We start from the raw sequence: 24,005 nt of genomic DNA on the forward strand, positions 1-24,005 counted from the left end.
ACAGTTTAGAATGGGAGACAGCCATGCAGACAAATAATTACAATCCAGCATGATCAATTAAACAACAGAGGTGTGTACCACACACAGCGCTCGCAGTGAGGAGGGGAATACTGTTAACTCTCCTTAGTCCAGGGTAGGGAAGGATGTTAGCGGCAGCTTCCCCAAGGTGTGTTTATGTTCAGGCTTGAGTAACTTGAACAACTTCAAGTTCAACAGATGCCAGTTGTTGGGATGTTAGCAAGCAAATGCATCTTCTGGGATATGATTGTTAAAGATGAGGTTAGAAGGCAGTAGGGGAAGGTGGAGGCTGCTGGCACACATGGTTATGTTGAATGCCCACTACTCAACCTTGGGGGCACTAGTCATATTGTAGTCAATGAGAGTTTCTGTGTTTATTAGAATAATTTTCTGACATATGGCAACAAAACATATTGATGAAATAGAGCCTTTTTCTAATTTGTCCAAAGCCCAGTGGGCTGGTTGCGGGGCTAGAGGAGGGGAAATGTGAGAACCATTATTTCTTGTTCACTTGTTTTCAGGTCCCATAGACCCACACATCGCTCCAAAAAGAACACAGAGGAAACTGGAGGCTGTAATTATATACCATTGTGCCAAAAGCTGTGTAACTGCTCAAAATATGAAGTGGATGCAGGACTGGGGGGAAAAGAGTTAAGATAATTGGGGAAGCGGGAGAAGCTGAACTGGGGGAGGATTATCAAACCTCATATTCACTGTTGTCTTCTTTCTCTAACAGTTAGTGCCAAGATGTTAATCAAACAGCGAATAATTACTGTTCCTCAGATATGACACCAAGCAGACATTAGTTATAGATTTCCTGGGGGTCCCACCCTACCAAGCTCTAGATGTCATCTATGAAGAGCAGCACCTTTCATTTCCTAGGAGAACCCTTGATTTTTGTGGTCTCTAGCCCTTATCAGTGTCTTTATCAGCCCTTCACTCTAATTCAGATCTCCTTATTCATTCCAAAGGATCCCTGGTAGTACAATGGTTAAGCGCTCAGCTGTTAACCAAAAGGTTGGGGGTTCAAACGCACTCAGCTGTTCCACGGAATCTGCTCCTACAAAGATTTACAGCCTAGAAAGCCCTATGGGTCAGTTCTACTCTGTCACATGGAGTCTCTATGAGTTGAAAACTGACTGGACAGCATCTAACAACAAGAGCAACATTCATTCCAAAGACTTAAATTCCAGGAGGATGTTTTCATTCTATTTTGGAAGAAATATCACCTAATAGATCTGCCACATGAGCACCTGCCTGGTGTGATGTATTTTCCTTCTCAGGAGAGATGAGAGATTTCCAAGGACAGTTGGATCCATCTTACTTCTATAATTAACCTTATTATTGTATTATTATAATTATTAAAAATAACATTTATCCACCAGTTTCTATATGCCAATCAGTAGTAATAAATTTTATACTCATCATCTTCATTTAATCCTCACAAGAACCCTGTGAAGTAGTTATTATAAATCCCATTTAGAGGCGAGAACACCAAGATTGAGAGGGGTTAAGTAATTTATGCTAAATACACAGTTAATAAAGAGCAGAGCCAGGTTACAAACTTAAGATTGTTTGACTTCAAAGGACACATTATTAATCAGTACATGATACTGCTCCCACCCCCTTGCTTCAAATCATGAACATGCACTATTGTCATGGTAAGTGACCACTAGTGAGCTCTTAAAATATTAACCAATATTAAGCTCTTTCTATGTATTAGCTAATTGAAACCATATAACAACCTTCTGTAGTGGATTCTATTATCTACATTTCTGAGATAAGAAAAACCAAGGCACAGAAAGATAAAATTATATACCCAAGGTTATTCAGCAAATAAGTAGTTGGAGGTGGAATCCAAAATAATTCAAGAAAGCTGTCGAGATATTGTTTAAAACCTCCAAAATTTTTATAATTTGTTCTTACATAAAAACCAAACCAAACCAAACCCAGTGCCGTCGAGTCCGTTCCAACTCATAGCGACCCTATAGGACAGAGTAGAACTGCCCCATAGAGTTTCCAAGGAGAGCCTGGTGGATTCGAACTGCTGTCCCTTTGGTTGGCAGCCATAGCACTTAACCACTACGCCACCAGGGTTTCTTTGTTCTTACATAGCAGTCTTAAATCCAACATTTTCAAGGTGTTTTGCCAAACATGTGGAAAAAATATAGTGACTTACCCAGGTTTGCGTTTCAGCTCAGATGCAGAGTTTAGTAGAAACCTGGAACTTCTAAGTCTAAAGTCTTTGCCTTCAAATATCATCCTTGGAAACAAAATAGAATCTAGTAAATGGGCAAAGCCAGCCTACCTAGCATGTCCTTGTTGGGGTTAATTTCTTCATTCAGTCGTTCAGTGATCAGTGGAGTGTTTACTGAATGCCTGTGGTTTCAGACGCTGGGGAATCAAAGTGGATTGAGACGTGGTCCCTGTCCTGAAATAATACACACTCTGGTGAAGGAGATTCACCGGGAAACCAGTGATTACATTGGAGCGTATGGAGTGCTATGGTGATTGCAAGCTCCATGAGGACAGGGTTCCTGCTTTTTCTGCTTTATCTCCACTCAGCACCTAGCCCAGCACCTGACAGAGAGCAAGAACACAAATATTTATTAATGCATGCATCGATGAATAGATATGCTATGATGGTGCTACAGAAATGTGAACCAGCTGACATACTGCAGAGGAACAGGAAGACTAGAAGCAAGAGTCTCAGTGGGGGGTAACAATGGGAGATAGAGATCAGAGGTCAGAAATTTTTTGTTTCTCAAGCTAAAGATTTTGAACTTGACTCTGAAAGTCGTAGAGGCAACATTGATAGGTTTTAAGTAGGGAAATGTCATGATCAGTTTTAGTCGACTGTAAAATTTAACCCCCTCTTCCCTACTCCTTCATACGGGTGGCTTTGTTAGATAATGCTATAGAAAATTGGATCAGAACTTAATGAGTAATGGTCATCCTATCTGTAACTCCTTTCTAGACCTGACTGACTATAAATCTCCCTCTTAGGTCCTTACTTAAGTTCCCTTGACCCTGTTGAAAGTAGTTAGGTTATTCCTAGCTTTTTTTTCCTGCTACAAAGGGCATTCCATGTATCAGATACCATGACACTCCACACCTATAGAAGTTTCTGGGAGAAAACACAGACACAGACACAGACACAGACACAGACACAGACACAGACACAGACACAGACACACACACACACACACACATACACACTTCTTTAAATGAAAATGACCCAGTGCCTGAGCAGAGCAGCAGAAGAGAAGCACAGAAACTGGAATGGAAAACCACCAGACCAAAATGGAAATGGACCAGGTAGTACAGACAAATCGAAACAAATTAGACTCAAAGCTCAGATCAGTGAATGTGTCTTTTAGGTAGGGCATTAACCTGAAATCTCAGATTACAGGTCTTTACATGTTGGAGGAAGGTAAGTAGTAACTTTTTTAGTCTAGTAAAATGACAGGTTTTTTTCTAGACTTTGTTGGGTGTGGGCCCCTCTACTCCATAGATGTTTTATTTCTTTTCTTTCTGATTATAAAAACAATTTACACTTGTAGGCATTCCAGCAAGAGAATAATTCTAAATTAGAATTATTCTTAATTCCACCCGCCAGAGTCAACCATGCGTAATATTTTGAAACAACTCTCACCCAGGCTTTTGTTCTCATATGTGCCCAGTATTCTTGTTTTTGCTATTGTTGTCTCTTAAAGGAATTCTATCTTAATGGGGAAATTTGCTTTTTTTTCTCACTTAATATATGGTGAATATCCTTGCATGATAGTGTATTTATATCATCATTTCTAAAAGCTGCAGAGCGTTCCATTACAGGGATATAGCATGATTTTATCAGTCCCCTCTTTGTAGACATCTGGATTGTTCAAGACAACAACAAAGCTATGGAGGAGGAAAGCTATGATGAGCACCGAGGCGGCTAAATTTTCTTACACATCTAAGGTTATTTACTTAGAATAAAATTCAAGAAGAAGACTTGTTGAGCCAAATGGTATGCACGTTTAAAACTTCAGCTACATATTGCCAGGTTGCCTTCCAGAAAAGTTGCATCAATTTACAGTCTCACCAAAAAAAGCGTCTACTTTGCTCCATCTTTAACAACTTTAGGTATTAACATTGTTTCTAACCTTTGTCTACCTGGTAGGTAAAAATCAGCATGGCGTTATTTTTACTTTTCACTTATTTGATACCTAGTAATACTGTTTGAACATCCGTTCATGTGGTTGTTGTTAGGTGCTGTTGAGCCGGCTCTGACTTGGAGCAACCCTATGTATAACAGAAGGAAATGTTGCCAGGTTCTATGCTATCTTAATGATTGTTGGCATTATTAAGCATTATTGTTTTTATGAATTACATTTTCATGTTCTTTGCTCATCTTTGTTTTTGGTGATATTTTAGTTTTTCACCTTGGTTTATAAGAGCTTTTTATATATTAAGAGTATTAAGCCAAATCTGTATAACAATGCTCATTGCAGTGCTTCTTACAATAAACAAAAGGTGGAAACAACCCAAATGCCATCAGCAGATGAATGGACAAACAAAATGTGGCATATAGACACAATGAAATTCTACTCAGTCATAAAGAAAAATGAAGTCCTGTTGAACGGCATTATATGGACGAACCTTGAAAACATGCTGACCAAAAAACCAGTAGCAAAAGGACAAATATTATATGATCTCACTTATACAATGGCAGTGGGTTTAATGGGTATACGAAACAAGAAAATAAATAGAAACCGAAGATTATTACTGATTACCAAAAGTGGGAAGGAAGAGCAAAAGGAAATCTTTTGCTTAGGGGGAATTGAGTTTATGTTAATGGTGATGGAATAATTTGAAAAAAGATTAGGAGAATGGTTGCATGAATGTCATCATGTCTCTAAATTGTACATGTAGAAATTGTTGAGATGGCATATGTTTTGTTACATATATTTTCACTGTAATATAAAAAAAAAGAGTATTAATTCATTGAAAACCCATTTCATAGCCAAGAAAGGATACCTAAATTCTGTCCAATATCAGTATTGTGCGTTTAAAATTAAGCCAGTCCACAGCCAGGGAGACGTTGGCCCCAAAGGAGGTGTTCTTTCCAAAGAAGGTGTATCAGATACCAAAAGGGACTTTCTATAGCGACCCTATTAATAAAATGATTTGGTCTGTGGCCCGCTTTGGGAATTTCAGTAACTGTTGTATACTTGTGTATGTTCCTAAAGAATAGAGTGACAATGACATCTGGAGTAGCCATCTAAGGTGTTTTTTAGGGAGAAGGAAATTTGACAAAGTTTATTCAACTAGCTGGGATTCATTTGCTTAAACAGCCAGCTGTAAACTTCAAGGAGATGGGAATGGGTCAATATATTCATTCCTCCACCCCAAATACTCCCACCGCCTGTCTTTTTCTTTTCTTTTTTAACCTGTTATTATGAATCTGCACATGATGGGGGCTCTTCCTTTCATGTGTGTATTCTGAATCCCAAAAGTACTTGAGATGTGAAGAGCATTATGTTTGCTTTTTTTCTTTGGGTCAGTCCAGGTTCCTGCTCATGCCAACTCCTTCCCATTCCTTCCTTTCACTTCCAATGTTCTCTTTCTTCTTTATTCTCAGGAGAGGGGAGAAGGAGCTAGCAAAGTGTATGTGTGTGTGCATTTTAAAAACAGATAAAAATCCTGAAAGACAAAAGAAAGGAAAAACCTTAAAGCTAAAAGTCTTAAGACCCAATACCTACTGGGGACTCAATTAGAGAAACCATTTCAGAATTACAGGCATAACTTCATTTGATTTGGTCACCCTCATTTCAAAAATGTTAAGGAAATTTCCTGAGGTCACAGAGCTAAACGGTGGCAGAGCTAGGATTCTAACTCAGGTCTCTCTAATGCTGAACCATCTCTATGAGGCTACAATGTCTCATAAATCACCATGTTCACTCCCTCTTGTTTTATAGTTGGGCGAACCATGGCCCTGGGGGCTAAGCGACTGTCCTGAGGTGTGCAGATGTTCTTGGCAGAGGTGAATGGAGAACACAGGCTTATCATGCCACAGTTGGTTCCCTTCACTGCTGACTCATCTTTGAGATGATGATGCAGTTTAAGAGGAAAACATTATTAAATGTGTACAAATTAGATTGGGGCAATTACTCAAGAACATATTGTACAGAATGAATGAAACCCATGCTCTTTGTTTAGCTCCTAATTTAGGTGAATTTCCTATGAGCCCAGGACAACCAGTCCTTATAACAGCCCTCTGTGGTGGTTATAACCAGATGTCGGTTGCTTTCAAATCAAAATCAAGGCAACCAATATCACATGATATTTGCTATCTTCATTGAGGTTTTATGAGCTTGAACCGTGGAGTAAGATCACATAGGTAATTTCATGTGAAAAATGCCTCCCAGACCTTCTCTTCTCAGAGTTCCTCCTCTTAGCATCAACAGGGCGTGGGCATCTGGAGGGCCGAACATTGTTTCTCCTCTTCCTTCTCATGCACTGCTCTGTGTTCCATGGCTAACAGGTACAAACCTCCTCTGTTGGATTTGTACTCCACCCTGTACTTGGAATCTCGTATCCTTTTACTATGCAGAGCAGTTAGCTGAGCATATTTTGTTACCTGAAGATTCCCTTGGGGCCCCATTTTTATCTTCAAGTGGTTTATGAACAATTACTCTGAACAAACACAGCATCCTCCATTTTTTCTTCCTCTTTTCAAATAGGTAGTGTTATCATGCCACCATTGCATGCTATTATCCTCACTTTAAAGGGATTCAAGGTCAATGAGGGCAATTTGTCCAAAGTCATGTGCTACCACGCAGCACAGCCTGAGTCCAAACCCTCCTTTGTCTGACCCCCCAAACCCTTGCTTTGTGTAATGACACCAGCTCATCATACTTGAACCTTACTATCTCTGATGTTCCCCAGAATACTGCATAAAAGTGTTGTCCTCCCAAAACAGGAAGACTCATTAGCAACACACAATACACAGATAATAACAACCTTGCTTGACAAAAGTGAAGATGACCTGAAGCACTTACTAATGAAAGTCAAAGGCTGCAGCCTTCAGTATGAATTACACCTGAAAGTAAAGAAACAAAAATCCTCCCAATTGGGCCAGTCAACAATATAATGATAAATGGAGAAAAAAAATTGAAGTTGTCAAGGATTTCATTCTAATAGGATAAAAAGTCAATGTACATGGAAGCAGCCATCAAGAAATCAAATGACACACTGCACTGGGCAAATCAGCTGCAAAACCCAGTGCCATCGAGTTGATTCCGACTCATAGCGACTTCTTTAAAGTGTTAAAAAGCAAAGATGTTACCTTTAGGACTAAGGTGCACCTGACCCAAGCCATGATGTTTTCAGTCACCTCATATGCATGTGAAAGCTGGACAATGAATAAGGAAGACAGAAGAAAAATTGATGCCTTTGAATTATGGTGTTGGTGAAGAATGTTGAATATACCATGGACTCGAAAAGGATGAAATAATTTGTCTTGACAGTAGTACAGCCAGAATTCTCCTTAGAAGCAAGGAAGGAGAGACTTCGTCTCACATACTTTGGACCTGTTATCAGGAGGGATCAGTCCCTGGAAAAACACTTCATGCTTGGTAAAGTTGAAAGTCAGAGAAAAAGAAGAAGACTCTCAACAAGATGGACTGACACAGTGGCTGCAACAAGGGGCTCAAACATAACAATTGTGAGGATGGTACAGGACCTGGCAGTGTTTCGTTCTGTTGTACATAGGGTCACTATGAGTCAGAACTGACTCAAGGGCAACTCAGAACAACAACAAAGCAATGACAACACTTTGATGACTAAGGTGTGCCTGACCAAGCCATGGCCTTTTCAATTGCCTCATACGTGTGCAAAAGCGGGATAATGAAAAAACAAAATAAAAGAAGAATTGATACATTTGAATTGTGGTATTGGAAAAGAATATTAAATATACCATGGACCTCCAGAAGGATGAACAAATCACTCTTAGAAGAAATACAATCAAAATGCTCCTTAGAGGTGAGGATGGTGAGACTTTATCTTTCTTGCTTTGGACAAGTCATTGAGAAAGAACAATCTCTAAAAAAGGACATGATATTTGGTAAAGTAGAAAGTCAATGAAAATGAGAGAAATCCTCAATGAGATGGACTGACACAGTAGATGGAACAGTTGATGCAAACACGTTAAAGACCATGGAGATGGTTCCGGAGCAGGCAATGTTTTGTTCTGCTATATGTAATGTCGCTAACGTTGCCATGAATCAGAGCCAACTGCACAGTAACTAACAACGATAACCTCTGAAAAGAACAATGGACACATTATGACCTTTCAGATCTCACTCAGAAGGTTCTCACAAAGTGGGCTCTCTAATATGTATAATTTACCTCTCTTGAGGTTGGGTTACCTCTGGTAAGACTTGATCTCCTCTAGGCAGGTGGACCCCCCACATACGGCCCCTAAACCAGTTGGCCACTGTGACTCAAAGATGGCTTTGTCTTGTGCATAGCTCCCTGAAGCAGGTCCTAAGTGTGCTCCACAAAACATTCATCCTATGAAATACTCTTAAACATTGGGTTCCATGACTAAGCAATTTTGGGAAACCAAGATAACAAAAATTAAGTTGATGTTTCCCAGTTGCGTCTGTTGAACACTGTTGTATAAGTTAATAGATGTGCTATTAAAAAAAAAAAAAGATTGAAGTCAAGTTTTGAAAACTGTAAATACTTTCATTTGTCCTTGAAGATTCATGATAAATATTAGGACGTTAAAAGTTCTGACAAGTCTTGTTAAAAATTTGTTTTAACTTTGTTTGACTTGGTGGTTTCCAGAGTGATTTGATCTCGGGACTGTTTTGATTCTGCAGCAGCCACCCACAGAGCTGACTCTGGATGGGTCTCTGGTTTGAATTCTAGGCTCCCAAATTTTGAAAGGCATAGGATGTCAAGGGAGTTGGTGGTGTAATTTCTTTTGGGAATCTAGGCCTAATCCTGCCACCAACTAGATTGAGTGACTGTGAGGATGCCCCGTCTGCTCTCTGGGCCTCAGTTTCCTCATCTTTAAAATGAAGACATTTCACCAGATTGACCCTAAATTCTTTTCCAGTTCTAGAATACCATCCTCTAAGCATATAGAATTGCTTAGAAACAAACTGACAATAATCTCTTTCAAACTATAAACATTAGACATATAGATATTAATTTGCCCACATCTGCAGAAAAATCTCAGAAAGGAAAATATTCTTTGGAATTATATGATCATCAACTTTTTCAGAACTTTGAGGCTCTCTTTGATCAGCCAGTTCTTCCAGGATAATGGGAAAGTTCCTGGAGTCTCCACAAAGAGTGGTCTCGTCGGCAACCTCAGGCCAGCAACTTTACCTCTCTCTGGTGTGTATTCTTTGTCTCCACAAAGAAAATAATGACAATTTGCCTTTCGTTCCTTTACGACACCCAGTCAGGACTCTCAGTCATGGTCTAAGAACTTTTTCCTCTGGCTGTGCGCCTGCCACTGCTCCGAGTCTTCAGAAGTCTTGCTGGTCCCACTCACTCCCTTTCCTCCAGCTCCCAGCCATTCCTAGAGCTAGGTGGCTGCTGCATCAATACTTCTCTTGATAGTACTGATACTGGCAATGTACGAATTTCATGCCCTAATATGGGAAACAGTCTGCTCTGTTTCAGTGATATTTCACTTACTAATAATTATTCTTCATAAAATACAGAGCAGCCTAGTGTCATGGTTAATAGCTAGGCTTTGAAATTAGACAAACCTAGGTTGGAACCCAGCACTGTCACTCACCAGCTGTGCATCCATAGGCAACTTACTACTCGCTGATTCTCAGATCCTTCACCTACAAATGGCTTACACCGCAACGGTGGTGTGGCAACGCTAAGCAATAATGTTTGTAAAATTCTTTGCATGGTGCTTTGGCACGTAATATACTAAAAACAGAATTAATTTATTTCAGACACAAATGCAAGAAGATCCAAAAGGAAATTGTCACAGTACCAAGGCACAGCCATCAGAAAGGATAGCTGTAATTAGTGCCGGAAGCAAATGTTCGTTAGACAGTCTGCAATATTAATGCGGGCCAGAGGCCCTCTTTGATTAATGTTGTCACTGTTCATTATTGAACACTGCCACCTGGTGGATGAATAGGCCACATGCAGGCAAGGGAATCAGGTTATGTCCGGTCACCTCGTCACACAAGAAAGAGGTGGTTTTGTCCACCCTTGTCTACACTGGTTGCAGGTTCTTAGTGTGCAACCTTGCCCAAAGAAAGGTCTGGGGATTCCTGCTTATATAGATCCTCCTCTGTCTTCTTGCAGTCCTCAAACTGAGACAAAGACATGGGGCTAGGAGAACACGTTCTTTTTTCACTAAGGCTGGCGTTGGCCAGGCGATCTGAGCGAAAGGCCGGAGCCGCCTTGATATCATCTATCTAAAGTAGATCAGTCCCAGAGACGACACTCTATCTCATAATACTATTTTATTTTCTACACAAACCATATCCTTATCTGAAAATACTTATTTGTTTCAAGTCCCCACACCCTTGCACCAAGCACAGGAGGAGGCACAGAGTTAGTATTGAAAAGTATTTGTTGTGTATACAATAAAAAACAGCAGTAGTAATAATGCTAATAATTACAGCTATTACTATTAATGGATACTCCTTTATTTCTAGGCATAGAAATAAAGTCTGTATATAGACACTCTCATTTCATCTTCCAATTACCCTTCTTAGTGGGGCAAGGTTACCAGCCAAATAGAATAAAAATTTTCTAGAGTCTAGAAGTGATCTTTCCAATTCAATAATCAGAGCTCCACTCTACCCAGGCTTATAATACAATATCTCATTTAATTCTCACTCTCGGACTCTATATTTTTTTCTTTTTTTTTAAATTGTGCTTTAGATAAAGGTTTACAGAGCAAATTAGTTTCTCATTAAAGAATAAATACACATATTGCTTTGTGACATTGGTTACCAACCCCACGATATGTCAACACTGTCCTCTTCTTAACCTTGGGTTCCCCGTTACCAGCTTTCCTGTCACCTCCTGCCTTCTTATCCTTGCCCTGGGCTGGTGTGCCCATTCAGTGTCATTTTGTTTTACAGGCCTGTCTAATCTTCAGCTGAAGGGTGTATCTCAGAAGTGACTTCAGTACTGAGTTAAAAAGGTATCCGGAGACCATACTGTTGGGGTTTCTCTAGCGTCTGTCAGGCCAGTAAGTCTGGTGTTTTTTTGTGAGTTAGAATTTTGCTCTACATTTTTCTGCTACTCCATCCGGGACCCTCTATTATAATCCCTGTCAGAGCAGCCAGTGCTGGTAGCCAGATACCATCTAGTTGTGCTGGACTCAGTCTGGTGGAGGCTGTGGTAGTTGTGGTCCATTAGTCCTTTAGACTAATGTTTCTCTTGTGTCTTTGGTTTTCTTCATTCTCCCTTGTTCCAGATGGGGTGGGGCAAATGGAGTATCTTAGATGGCCTCTCACAAGCTTTAAAGACCCCAGGTGCTACTGACCAAAGGAGGATGTAGAACATTTTCTTTACAAACTATGTTATGCCAGTTGAGCTAGGTGTCCCCCAAAATCATGGTCCTCAGCCCTCAGCCCTCAGCCCAGCAATTCAGGGAGTTTATATATGTCTGAAGCTACCATGACCTTGCCTTGTACAGGTTGTGCTGGCTTCCCCAGTACTGAGTACTGTCTTACCCTTCACCAAAGTTTCCACCTATCTACTGTCTATTAAGTGTTTTTTGATCCCCACCCCTCGCCTCCCTCTTAACCATCAAAGATAGTTTCTTTTTGTATGTAGACCTTTTCATGAGTTTTTACAGTAGTGGTCTCATACAATATTTGTCCTTTTGTGACTGACTTATTTCACTCAGCATAATGCCCTCCGGATTCATCCATGTTATCAGATGCTTCACAGATTCATTGTTGTGTAATATACCATTGTGTGTTTGTACCACAGTTTGTTTATCCATTCATCTGTTGATGGGCATCTAGGTTGTTTCCGTCTTTTTTTTACTGTGAACAATGCTGCAATGAACGTGGGTATGCACATGTCTATTCTAGTCATGACTCTTATTTCTCTAGGATATATTCCTAGGAGCTGGGTTGCTGGATCATGTGGTATATCTATTTCTAGCTTTCTAAGGAAGTGCCATATCGTTTTCCAAAATGGTTGTGTCATTTTGCATTCCCACCAGCAGTGCATAAGAGTTCTGATCTCTCTGAAGCCTCTCCGACATTTGTTATTACCTGTTTTATTGATTCATGCCATTAACACCAGGGTGAGATTGTATCTTACTGTGCTTTTGATTTGCATTTCTCTGATGGCTAGAGATCGTGAGCATTTCCTCATGTGTCTGTTGGCCACTTGAATGTCTTCTTTGGTGAAGTGTCTGTTCATTTCCTTTGCCCATTTTTTAACTGGATTATTTGCCTTTTTTGCTGTAGAAGTGTTGGATTTTCTTGTAGATTTTAGAAATGAGACCTTTGTCTGATTTATATTAGCCAAAATTTTTTCCCCCAGTTTGTAGGTTCTCTTTTTGCTCTTTTGGTGAAGTCTTTGATGAGCATAAGTGTTTAATTTTTAGGAGATCCCAATTATCTACCTTATCCTCTGGAGCTTGTGTGTTGTTGGTTGTAGTTTGTATCCTGTTAATGCCATGTATTAGGGCCTCTAGCATTGATCCTATTTTTTCTTCTATGAGCTTCATGGTTTTTGGCTTTATGTGTAGGTCTTTGATCCATTTTGAGTTAATTTTTGTATATGGTGTGAGGTATGGATACTGTTTCATTTTTTTGCAGATGGACATCCAGTTTTGCCAGCACCTTTTGTTAAAAAGACTGTCTTTTCCCCATTTGATGGACTTTGGGCCCTTGTTGAAGATAAGCAATCATAGATGGATGGATTTACATCTGGGTTCTCAATTCTGTTCCATTGGTCCATGTATCTGTCTTTGTACTAGTACCAGGCTGTTTTGACTACCATAGCTGTATAGTAGGTTCTGAGGTCAGTTAGCATGAGTCCTCCTACTTTATTCTTCTTCAATAGTGCTTTACTTATCTGGGGCTTCTTCCCTTTTCATATAAAGTTAATGATAAGTTTTTCCTTCTCTTTAAAGAATATTGTTGGTATTTGGATCGATATTGCAATGTATTTGTAAATCACATTGGGTAGAATTGTCCTTTTCACAATATTCAGTCTACCTATCCATGAGCATGGTATGTTTTTCCATTTATGTAGCTCTTTTTTGGTATCTTGCAGTAGTGTTTTGTAGTTTTCTTTGTATAGGTCTTTTACATCCCTGGTTAGATTTATTCCCAAGTATTTTATATTTTTTTAGGGGCTATTATAAATGGTATTGTTTTCCTTTTCAGCTTTCTCTTTATTGGCGTATAGGAATCCAACTGATTTTTTTATGTTTATCTTGTATCCTGCAACTCTGCTGAACTGTGTATTAGTTCCAGTAGTTTTCTCGTGGAGTCTTTTGGGTTTTCTGTGTATAGCATCATATCATCTGCAAATAGGGAGAGCCTAACTTCTTCATTACCAATTTAAATAAAATAATTTAAATTTAAATAAAATAATCTGCAGATGATATGATGCTATGCAAATAGGGAGAGCTTAACTTCTTCATTACCAATTTAGATGCTCTTTATTTCTGTTTCTTGCCTTATTGCTGTAGTTAGAACTTCCAACATAATGTTAAATAGAAGTGCTGATAAAGGGCATCTGTCATGGATTGAATTGTCCCCCCCAAAATATGTATAAACTTGGTTAGGCCATGATTCCCAGTACCGTATGGTTGTCCTCTATTTTGTGATTGTAAATTTTATGTTGACGGGATTAGGGTGGGATTGTACTACCTCCCTCACTTAGATCACCTCCTTGATCCAAGGTAAAGGGAGTTTCCCTGGGGTGTGGCCTGCACCGGCTTTTACCTCTCAAGAGATAAAAGGAAAGGGAAGCAAGCTGAGAATTGGAGACTTTATACCACCAAGAAAGCAGCACCAGGAGGAGAGCGTGTCCTTTGGACAGGGGGTTCCTGTGCCTGAGAAGCTCCTTGACCAGCGGAGGATTGAGGACAAGGACCTTCCTCCAGAGCAAACAGAGAGAGAAAGTCTTCCCCTGGAGCCGATGCCCTGAATTTGGAATTTAACCTACTTTACTGTGAGGAAATAACTTTCTCTTTATTAAAGCCATCCACTTGTGGTATTTCTGTTATACCCACTGCCAGCGACCCTATAGGACAGAGTAGAACTGCCCCATAGAGTTTCCAAGGAGAGCCTGGTGGATTCAAACTGCCGACCTTTTGGTTAGCAGCTGTAGCACTTAACAACTACACCACCAGGGTTTCCATTATTTCTGTTATAGCAGCACTAAATGACTCAGACAGCATCCTTGCCTTGTACCTGTTCTCAAGGGGAATGTTTTCAGCCTCTCTCCATTAAGAATGATGTTGGCTGTTGGTTTTGCATATATGCCCTTTATTATGTTGAGAAAATTTCCTTCTATGCCTATTTTATTGAGAGTTTTTATCAGGAATGGGTGTTTGACTTTATCAAATGCCTTTTCTGTGTTGATTGAGATGATCATGTGATTCTCTTCTTATTTATGTGGTGGATTACGTCAACTGATTTTCTAATGTTGAACCATCCTCGCATACCTGGTATGAATCCTACTTGGTCGTAGTGTATTATTTTTTTGATATGAGGCTGAATTCTATTAAATTTTGTTGAGAATTTTTGCATCTATATTCATGAGAGATATTGGTCTTTAATTTTCTTTTTTTGTGGTGTCTTTGCCTGGTTTTGTTATCAGGGTTATGCTGGCTTTATAGAATGAATTTGGAAGTATCACTTCCTTTTCTATGTTGTGAAATAATTTGAGTAGTACTGGTGAAAGCTTTTCTCTGAATGTTTGGTAGAATTCTTCAATGAAGCCATATGGGGCAGGGCTTTTTTTGTTGGATTTTTTTATTATTATTATTACCTTTCCAATTTCTTCTCTTATTGTGGGTCTGTTCAGATTTTCCCCCTCAGTTCATGTTAGTTTAGATAGATATTGTTATTCTAGAAATTTGTCCATTCCTCTAGGTTTTCAAATTTGTTGGAGTATCGTTTTTCATAGTTCTCTGTTATGATCCTTTTTATTTCAGTTTGGTCTGTTGTGATGTCTCCCACTTCATTTCTTATTTGGGTTATTTTCATCCTTTCCTGTTTTTGTTTTGTCAGTTTGGCCAGTGGTTTGTCAATTTTGTTGATCCTGTTAAAGAACGAACTTTTGGTTTTGTTGATTCTTTCCATTGTTTTCAACTCTCTATTTCGTTTATTTCTGCTCTGATCTTTATTATTTCCTTTCTTCTGGTGGCTGGGGGCTTCTTTTGCTGTTCTGTTTCTATTTGTTTGGTTTTATAGCTAATGTTTTGATTTTTCCCTTTCTATTGGCCTCTGATCACTGCCTTTGCTATTTCCCAAAAGTATGATATATTTTCATTCTCGTTTGATCCTGGGAATTTTTTGATTCTACATTTGATTTCTTCTATTATCCAATGGTTTTTAAACAAGGTGTTATTCAGTTTCCATGTATCTGATTTTTTTCCTTACTCTTCCTGTTATTAATTTCTACTTTTATGACATTGTGATCATAGAAGATGCTTTGTATTATCTCAGTGTTGTGGATTTTGTTGAAGGTTGCTTTGTGGCCTAAGGTGTGGTCTATTCTGGAGAACATTTCATATGCGTTGGAAAAGAATGTGTACTTTGCTGCTGTTGGGTAAAGTGTTCTATTTATGTCTATGAGGTCAAGTTGGTTGATTGTGGCTGTTAGATCTTCTGTATCTTTGTCGTTCTGTCCTTTACCAAGATGTTCTATCCTTTACCAAGAGTGGAGTTTTGAAGTCTATACTATTATTGTGGAACTGTCAATTTCTCTTTTTCAGTACAGTTAGAGTTTTGTTTTACATATTTTGGAGCCCTATCATTGGGGTCCATGTTCATGTCCTAATGGTGGATTGTCACTTTTCATTATATAATGTCTTTCCTTGTTTTTTATGGTGGATTTTATTTTAAAGTCTATTTTAACTGATATTAGTATTGTAACTCCTGCTTTTTTTTTTTTGGGTTGCTATTTGCTGGATTTTTTTTTTTTTCTATCCTTTGATTTTTAATATATTTATGTCTTGTTTCTACAGTGTGCCTCTTTTAGACAGCATATTGATGGGTCTTGTTTTTTTTAATCCATCCTGTCACTGTCTGTCTCTTTATGTGTGCATTTAAGCCATTTACATTCAGTGTGATTATTGATAGGTATGAGTTTATTGCTCTCTCTCTCTTTTTTTTTTTTTTTTTGTGGTGCGGTCATTTTCTTCCTTTTATTCTTCTGTGCTGAATTCCTTTTGTTTGTATTTTTTTTCACTTTTGTAGATTTCGTGTTTACTGAGACTTTATTTTTTTTCTTTGATAAGTAGGTTTGCTAATTTTCTTTGTGGTTACCTCAAAATTTACCCCTATCTTCCTAAGTTTAAACCACTTTTTTATTATTTGATATCACCTTGACTTCCTCTCCATTTGAAAGTTCTATATCTACCCCCTTTATTCCCTCTTTCATTGTTCTGACATTGTTGTCATGTACAGATTGACTTATCTGGTTCCCTGTTGTAAATTTTTTAGTTTTGATTTATCCTTCAGAGTTCATTACGTAGGTTCGTGTTTGGCTAATGCTGTCCTGTGTCCTAGATATAGGTTGTTGTCTGATGTTGTTGATTCTCTAACCAAAGGATTCCCTTTTATAATTCTTGTAAATTTTGTTTGGTTTTTACATATTCCCTTAATTTCTGTTTATCTGGAAATACCCTAATTTCACCATCATATTTGAGTGAAAGTTTTGCAGGATATACTATTCTTGGTTGGTAAGTTTTTTCTTTTGAGGTTTTATATATGTCATCCCATTGCCTTCCTGTCTGCATGGTTTCTGCTGAGTAATCAGAGCTTAATGTTATTGTTTCCATTTGCATATGACTTTGTTTTTCTTGAGCTACTCTCAGGATTCTTTCTTTGTCTTTGGTTTTAGTGAGCGTGATTATGATTTATCTTGATGATTTTCTTTTGCGGTCTATCCTATATAGGGTTCATTGAGCTTCTTGTATGGTTAGCCATTCATCTTTCATAATATTAGGGAAGTGTTCTTCCAGCAAAACTTCAATGATCCTCTCTGTGTTTTCCATTTTCTCCCCCTGTTCTGGAACTCTGGTCACACACAAATTTATGCCTTTGATTGTATCCCGCATCACTCTCAGGGTTTCTTCATTTTTTGTCATTCTCTTCTCTGATTTTTCCTCAAAGTGGTATCCAAAGATTTATCTTCAATTTTGCTGATCTTTTCTTCCATTGTTTGAACTTTTCTCCTAAAATCTTCTAATGCACCATCCATTTCTGAAATCTTGTTCTTTATCTTTTGGACTTCCAGTTGCTGTTTTTGTATGATTTCTAGTTGTTTGTTTATTTTGACATTTTGTTTGTGTATTATTTTCCTGAATTCTTCCATTGCTTTGTGTTTTCCATGATTTTGTCTGTATTTTCCCTTATTTTTGTCTGCATTTTCCTTCATCTCTGATAGAACCCTGAATATCAGACCTTTGAATTACCTATCAAGTAGTTCCAGTGTCTTTTCTTCTACTAGAAGGTCATCTGGTGTTCTATTTTTTTCACTTTTCTAGAGTCATCCTGTCCTTTTTTTCCATTTTTGTTGTCTTTGGGACATTCAGGAATTACTTTCTTCATTTATTGATTGTAGATTTGTTTGTTTCATCTTGCTTTTTTGTTTTATTTGGTTATGTCTGGGCAGGCAGACACAGCGTTTTTTGTTGCTTGCTTGTCTGTGGGGATGATACTTCTCACCACCTTGTCTAGGTGGGCAGGGCCGATCAGTCAGCTATGATGCAGCAGGACAGGTTCAGTGGGTGGGGGGAAGGGGAATGGGTCATTTGCAGTATGTACTGGGGCTGATGGGGTGGGGTCAAGCGGCAGTGCAGGGCAGGGTCTGGTGGTCCACAATGGTGCCACGGGAGCACGGTGCTTGGTGCTCAGGGAAGATAGGCAGGAGGGAAGGGAGAGGATGTGATGTGTGGAGCAGGTGCTCTGTCTCCTGCTGGGAGCTTCATGAAGTTGCCTTCCCTTATTCCCTGTCCACCACCCTTGCTGGCTGAGGTACAAGATGGAGAATCCATGCGCATTAACTAGTAGGGGATCTCCACTCTACAGCTCTCCTCATTCTCTGTTCTCTGTCAGTTTCTTATTCCATTCGGTGCTTAATCAAGTTCTTTATTCCTTCATTTGACACTTAAGGTTCCAGGATTGATGTTTGTGTTTGTTTTGCTTAGTTTTTCAGGTTTTTGCTATACAAGGGCAGCATGGTGCTTCTGTCTGTAGCATTGTGTTGGTTCCACCTTTCTTGGACTCTATACATTGGTTTTACCCATTTTATAGATTTAAAAGCTGAGTTTTATAAATGTGAAACAATTTGCTCAAAGTCACTACTCAGGTCTTGTCTAATTCTAGAGGTCCCTGGGCAGAACAAATGGTTGAGCATTCAACTACGAACAGTAAGGTTGGCAGTTCAAACCCACCCAGTGGCACCATGGAAGAAAGTCCTGGTGATCTGCTTCCCTAAAGACTATAGCCAAGAAAATGCTGTGGAGCAGTTCTACCCTGACACACTTAGGGTCTCCATGAGTTTGTATCACTTCACAGCAAAGGGTTTGTCTAATTCTAAAGGTCATGCTCTTTTCACTCTGAACACACAGACTTTCTTAGAGACAGGAATAGAAAGGACTTTCTTAATTCTGCCCTGGAAGCCCAGACCTGAGTTTTGCCTAAGCTTTGGAAAAAACCCTTACTCCCAAGCTAGATCCACGGCTGGGCTTTCATCTGGCCAGTTCGTTACTGGTCCCTAAAGAGCTTCTGCATCTTCACTAGCTACAATTTATTGAGATTTTACTATATGTCAGGCCGGGTTTCGAAGTTTTGCAGATGAATGATGCAGTATCTCATTTAATCCTTACAACAGCCCTGTAAAACAGGTTTATTGATGTTATTCCCATTTTACAAATGAGGCAACTGAGTCACAAAAAGGCTAATAACTTCCCCAGGGTTATTCTCTCTGCTCTAGAGCCTGACCTGAACCGAAGCAGTATGCCTCCAGAATACATTCCTGGCCATAAGTGGTCTTTTTAGGGGGCTCATCCTGGTGCATTCCTTTTGTTCTAATTAGGCAGAGGGAAGAACAAAACCTAAGGCACAGTCACTCAGTATACAACACTTCCCAGGACATTTAAGCTCAGAAACTGTGCCTAGATGGTAACAGACAGTAATGCTGGGGTATCCTGCAGCCACCCTTCCTTCCCTTCCCATTTGCAGCCCAGCCTATGGTTACTCTTCCAATTAGTTTCCATCTGTAGGAGCAGCAATTCCCTAGGGACGCACAGGCCAAAAAGAGAGACCGACTCAGCCAAAATCCAAAAATAGCTTGACTGCAGCAGGCAAGCCAGTGATGGAAAGGAGGAAGGAAACTTTCCTCTGCAAGGTTTGGACAGTTCTCAAAGACAGCCCACTCATCTTATGTAAGCAGCGTTCACACTAACGAACGCAATGGTCCCGCTAATCTAGGACAAGCCTGCCAATTATATGCTAATTAAAAGTTATTTAGGGGCCACCCACTTCACTTTGGAAAACTTCACAACATGTTTATTCAATTTTTGGTCCTGACTCATTGGACCTGGACCATAGAGGCTCAGGCAATGCCCCAAGGGCACTGGCAAAGTCAACTTATTCCATGGGTATCAATTCAGACTGCTTCCAAACTTCCTTGAATTTTTCCTTCATCACAGTAGACAGCAATAGGTTTTAGGGAAACTCTGGGTCCCTTTACATTCATTCATTCATATTTTCATATATTTATAAACAAATAATTTCTTTTATAAGGATCAGTACAAAGCTGGTTTCTATGAGGTGAAGGTTAAAGATGCCCCAAATGTCTAACTTTTCCAAGCTGCTGTACCACTCCATCATCCTCTTATCTCAGTACTCTCCCTCCTGTCTTTGGGTTCCCTAATATCTGTAACATCTCACAGAACTCATGAACCATATAAAGGAAATGGCTCATGCAGTTGTGGAGGCTGGCAAGTCCTAAATTTGTAGGTCAGGCGTAGACCTCTCCCTGGCCCTCAGTTTCTGCCCAAAGGCACTAAGTTTTCTCTCTCCATGGGCCAGGAAGCCCACTGTGCTGTTTCCTGTGGGTCTTTGCTGCCGGTCTCTGCTGTAGGTCTCTCCTTCTTTGGTGTTGGTGGGCTTTCCTCTTTGCTCTAGAATTAGCTCTCTTTTAGGGCAAAACTGACCAATCCCCTAGGTAGGCCACAATTACCCTATCACACAATCACCTGGGTAGGAGTTACAAGACCATGACTAAAAAGGCCACACACGAAAGAAATTAATCCACTGCAATTTATGTACTTACATACTTATACATTTATTTAATAATTACATATTAAGTACCACCTCTGTTTCAGGACAATGTCAGGTGCTGGGGAAGTAGAATTAAGTTGGAAACAGCGGTGTGCTGGTAAATATTGAACAAACAGCTCTCAAAGTGTAGTGCTGACATGAAGGTTCATTTTATATTTTCCTTTACATTAATTAATAAGACAAAAGTGAAACGATAAAGATGTCAATGCCACGAGCTACTTCTTTGCTGAATCAAACAATAGTTTGAATACTTTAAGAATAGTTTCTCAATTTTTTGTGCTATTCACAGTGTAAAAACTACAGAAACCATGGCATACTTTTAATCTGTATCATTAACATATTCATGTATCTAGACAATCAAAAGAATAATAAATCAAGCCCTAGTTTATGTTGTTTTTGTTAGGTGCCACTGAGTTGATTCTGACTCACAGCTACTGTTTTAGTTATCTAGTGCTGCTATAACAGAAATATCACAAGTGGGTAGCTTTAACAAAGAGAAATTTTTTTCTCTTATAGTCTAAGAGACTACAAGTCTGAAAACTGGGCACCAGCTCCAGGAAGAGACTTTCTTTTTCTGTTGGTTCTGGAGAAAGGTCCTTGTCATTAGTCTTCTCCTGGTCTAGGTGTTTCTCTGTGCAGGGACACTGGATCCACATGATACACAACACTCCCTGTGAGTCTTTCTTGTTGATATGAGGTCCCTTTCTCTCTGCTTGCTTTTCTCTCTTTTTATCTCTTGTAAGATAGAAGGTGAGGCAGGCAACACCTCAGGGAAACTCTCCTTACATCAGACCAGGGCTGTAACCTGAGTAAGGGTGTGCATCCCACCCTAATCCTCTTTAACATAACCTAATTTTTAATCTTACCTCATTAACCACAGGCAGAGATTAGAATTTACAACACGTAGGAAAATTACATCAGGTCAAAAAATGGAGGACAACCACACAATACTGGGAATCATGGCCTTGTCAAGTTGACACACATTTTTGGGGGACACAATTCAATCTATAACAGTGACCATATGACCAACAGGATGAAACACTGTCCAGTCCTGCACCACCCTCAGAAACGTTGTTATGCTTGAGCCCACTGTTGCAGCCACTGTGTCAATATCTCATTGAGGGTCTTCCTCTTTTTTGCTGACCCTCCACTTTACCAAGCATGATGTCCTTCTCCAAGACTGGTCCTTCCTGATAACGTGTCCAAAGTATGTGAGATGAAGTCTCACCATCCTTGCTTCTAAGGATCAGTCTGGCTGTTCTTCTTCCAAGACAGGTTTGTTCGTTCTTCTGGGAGCCCATGGAAGAAAACACAAGTTTGTAGCATTTGCCCATATCCAATTGTAAATATTCCCATTGTGGCCAATTTTAAGCTATCAATATTTTATCACTGAACACGGAGTGGAGATGTAGTGCATCATTACATAGTACTTCCACCATACTGATACATTAGAAGCACATAATATCAAAAGCATAGATAATGGTAAAATGTAGTAATTAGGAAGGGATGAGTTTTGAGTACTTATTATTTTTAAAACAATTTGTCAATGTCTTAGTTATCTAGTGCTGTTATAAAAGAAATACCACAAGTGGATGACTCTAACAAAGAGAAATTTATTCTCTCACAGTCTAGTAGGCTAGAAGTCTGAATTCAGGGTGCCAGCTCCAGGGGAAGGCTTTTTCTCTCTGTCGGCTCTGGGGAAAGGTCCTTGTCATCAACCTTCTCCTGGTCAAGGAGGTTCTCAGCATGGGGACCCGGGCTCCAAAGGACACACTCCCCTCCTGGTCTTCATTCTTGGTAGCTTGAGGCCCCCCTGTCTCTCTGTTCGCTTCTCTCTTTTATATCTCAAAAGAGATTGACTCAAGACACAACCTAATCTTATAAATTGAGTCCTGCCTCATTAACGTAATTGCCTCTACCCTGCCTCATTAACATCATAGAGGTAGGATTTACAACACATAGGAAAATCACATCAGATGACAAAATGATGGACAATCACACAACGGGGACTCATGGCCTAGCCAGGTTGACGCACATTTTTGGGGGACACAAGTCAATCCATAACAGTTTATATAATTTTGCTTTTAATAGTGACTGTGTTTAGCAATCAGCTTTCAACAATCCTAGAAGCTTAATGATTCCTCTTGCAAGCCAGTACTAGTAGGTTCCAGCACACCACTGGTAAGGCATAGTCTCTTAATTCAAGAAGTTTACAGTTAAATTGAGGAGCCCTGGTAGCTCAATTGTTAAGCATTCAGCTGCTAACTGAAAGGCTGACAGTTCGATCCCACCCTTCGGCTTCACAGAAGAAAAACCTGATGATCTGGTCCCATCAAGGTTACAGCCTAGAAAACCCTATGGGGTGGTTTTACTCTGTCCTAGAGGGTCACCATGAGTCAAAATCAATTCAATGGCACCTAACAACACAACAACACAGTTGAGTTGAGGAAAAACTAGGAAAATGTGTGAAATACTTTTTGAGAAGAACAAGGTGCAGTGGAGCATTTGGGAAGCAGATCCAGTCAAGACTCGGGTTTGTGAAAAGCTTCCTGAAGGTAAAGATGTCTAATCTGAAGGGAAGAAGGAATTAATCTGAGGGGTGGAAAGTTGGGTCTAGATGAGGAACAACTTGTGCAAAAGTCTTGAATGGAGTCAGACAACAAAGCCTTTTAGAAATACACAGTATTTCACTACGGCTAGAATAAAGTGTTCAAGGTAAGGTAGCGACATGAAATAAGACTGCAGGAGAGGAAGAGTACAGAGTCGGCATATAAAAGTATATTAAATGAGTTTATGTATTCATAGATACAGAAGGTAGATTAGTGGTAACCAGGGGCTGGGGGAGGGGGAATGGGAGTTATTGCTGAAGGGATTCAGAGATTTTTGCCTGGAGTGATGAAAAAGTTTTAGAAATAGGTAGTGGTCATGGTGGTAAAATATTGGGAATGTAATTAATGCCACCAAATTTTACACTTAAAATGGTTACCATAGCAAATCTTACATTATACATATTTTATTACAATGATTTTTTTTTTTTTTTTTAAGAGTGTGTGCTTGTATATAGCTTGTATACAGGAGGGCACACTGATTAGATTTGCTGTTGGAAAAATCATCTTGCCTGCAGTACGGAAAAAAAGATTGGCTGGGGGCAAAATGGAGGGACAGTGCAGCAATCTAGGAAAGAGATGAAGGCCATCCGCATTGTGATCATGGCAGTGGGAATGGAGAACAACAGATGAAATCGAGTCACTTAGGAAGTTATATCAGCAAGACGAAGTGATTGATTATTTCTGTGTGTTTGTGGGAAGAGTGTTGTAGGCAGAGAAATGAAGAATGATACTCAGGTTTCTGGCAACAACAACCCAGTAGATGAACGAATGAAAGAGGAACAGGAATTTGGCTTTAGGGATGATGTTTTCAGTATCAGACAGGTTAATTGTGAAATGTCTA

The 24,005-nt window shown here is 39.5% G+C and overlaps 1 protein-coding gene across 6 annotated transcripts in view; it reads right to left on the reverse strand.

The window, feature by feature from the left end:
- The window catches only part of PPP2R2B (protein phosphatase 2 regulatory subunit Bbeta), a 500,931-nt gene that overhangs the window by 405,062 nt on the left and 71,864 nt on the right, over nt 1-24,005 (reverse strand). Inside the window, exon 1 of one of the 6 annotated variants that reach the window (XM_049874002.1) lies at nt 2,327-11,780. The exons of the other annotated variants lie outside the window; for them this stretch is intronic. Coding sequence (XP_049729959.1) covers nt 2,327-2,333 — 7 coding nt within the window. The 5' untranslated portion in view covers nt 2,334-11,780. Of the gene's footprint in view, nt 1-2,326; nt 11,781-24,005 lie in introns of those variants that run through there. 6 annotated transcript variants of the gene reach the window in all.

Source organism: Elephas maximus, chromosome 2 (genome assembly GCF_024166365.1).
Source record: "Elephas maximus indicus isolate mEleMax1 chromosome 2, mEleMax1 primary haplotype, whole genome shotgun sequence".
Classification (NCBI taxonomy): Eukaryota; Metazoa; Chordata; class Mammalia; order Proboscidea; family Elephantidae; genus Elephas; species Elephas maximus.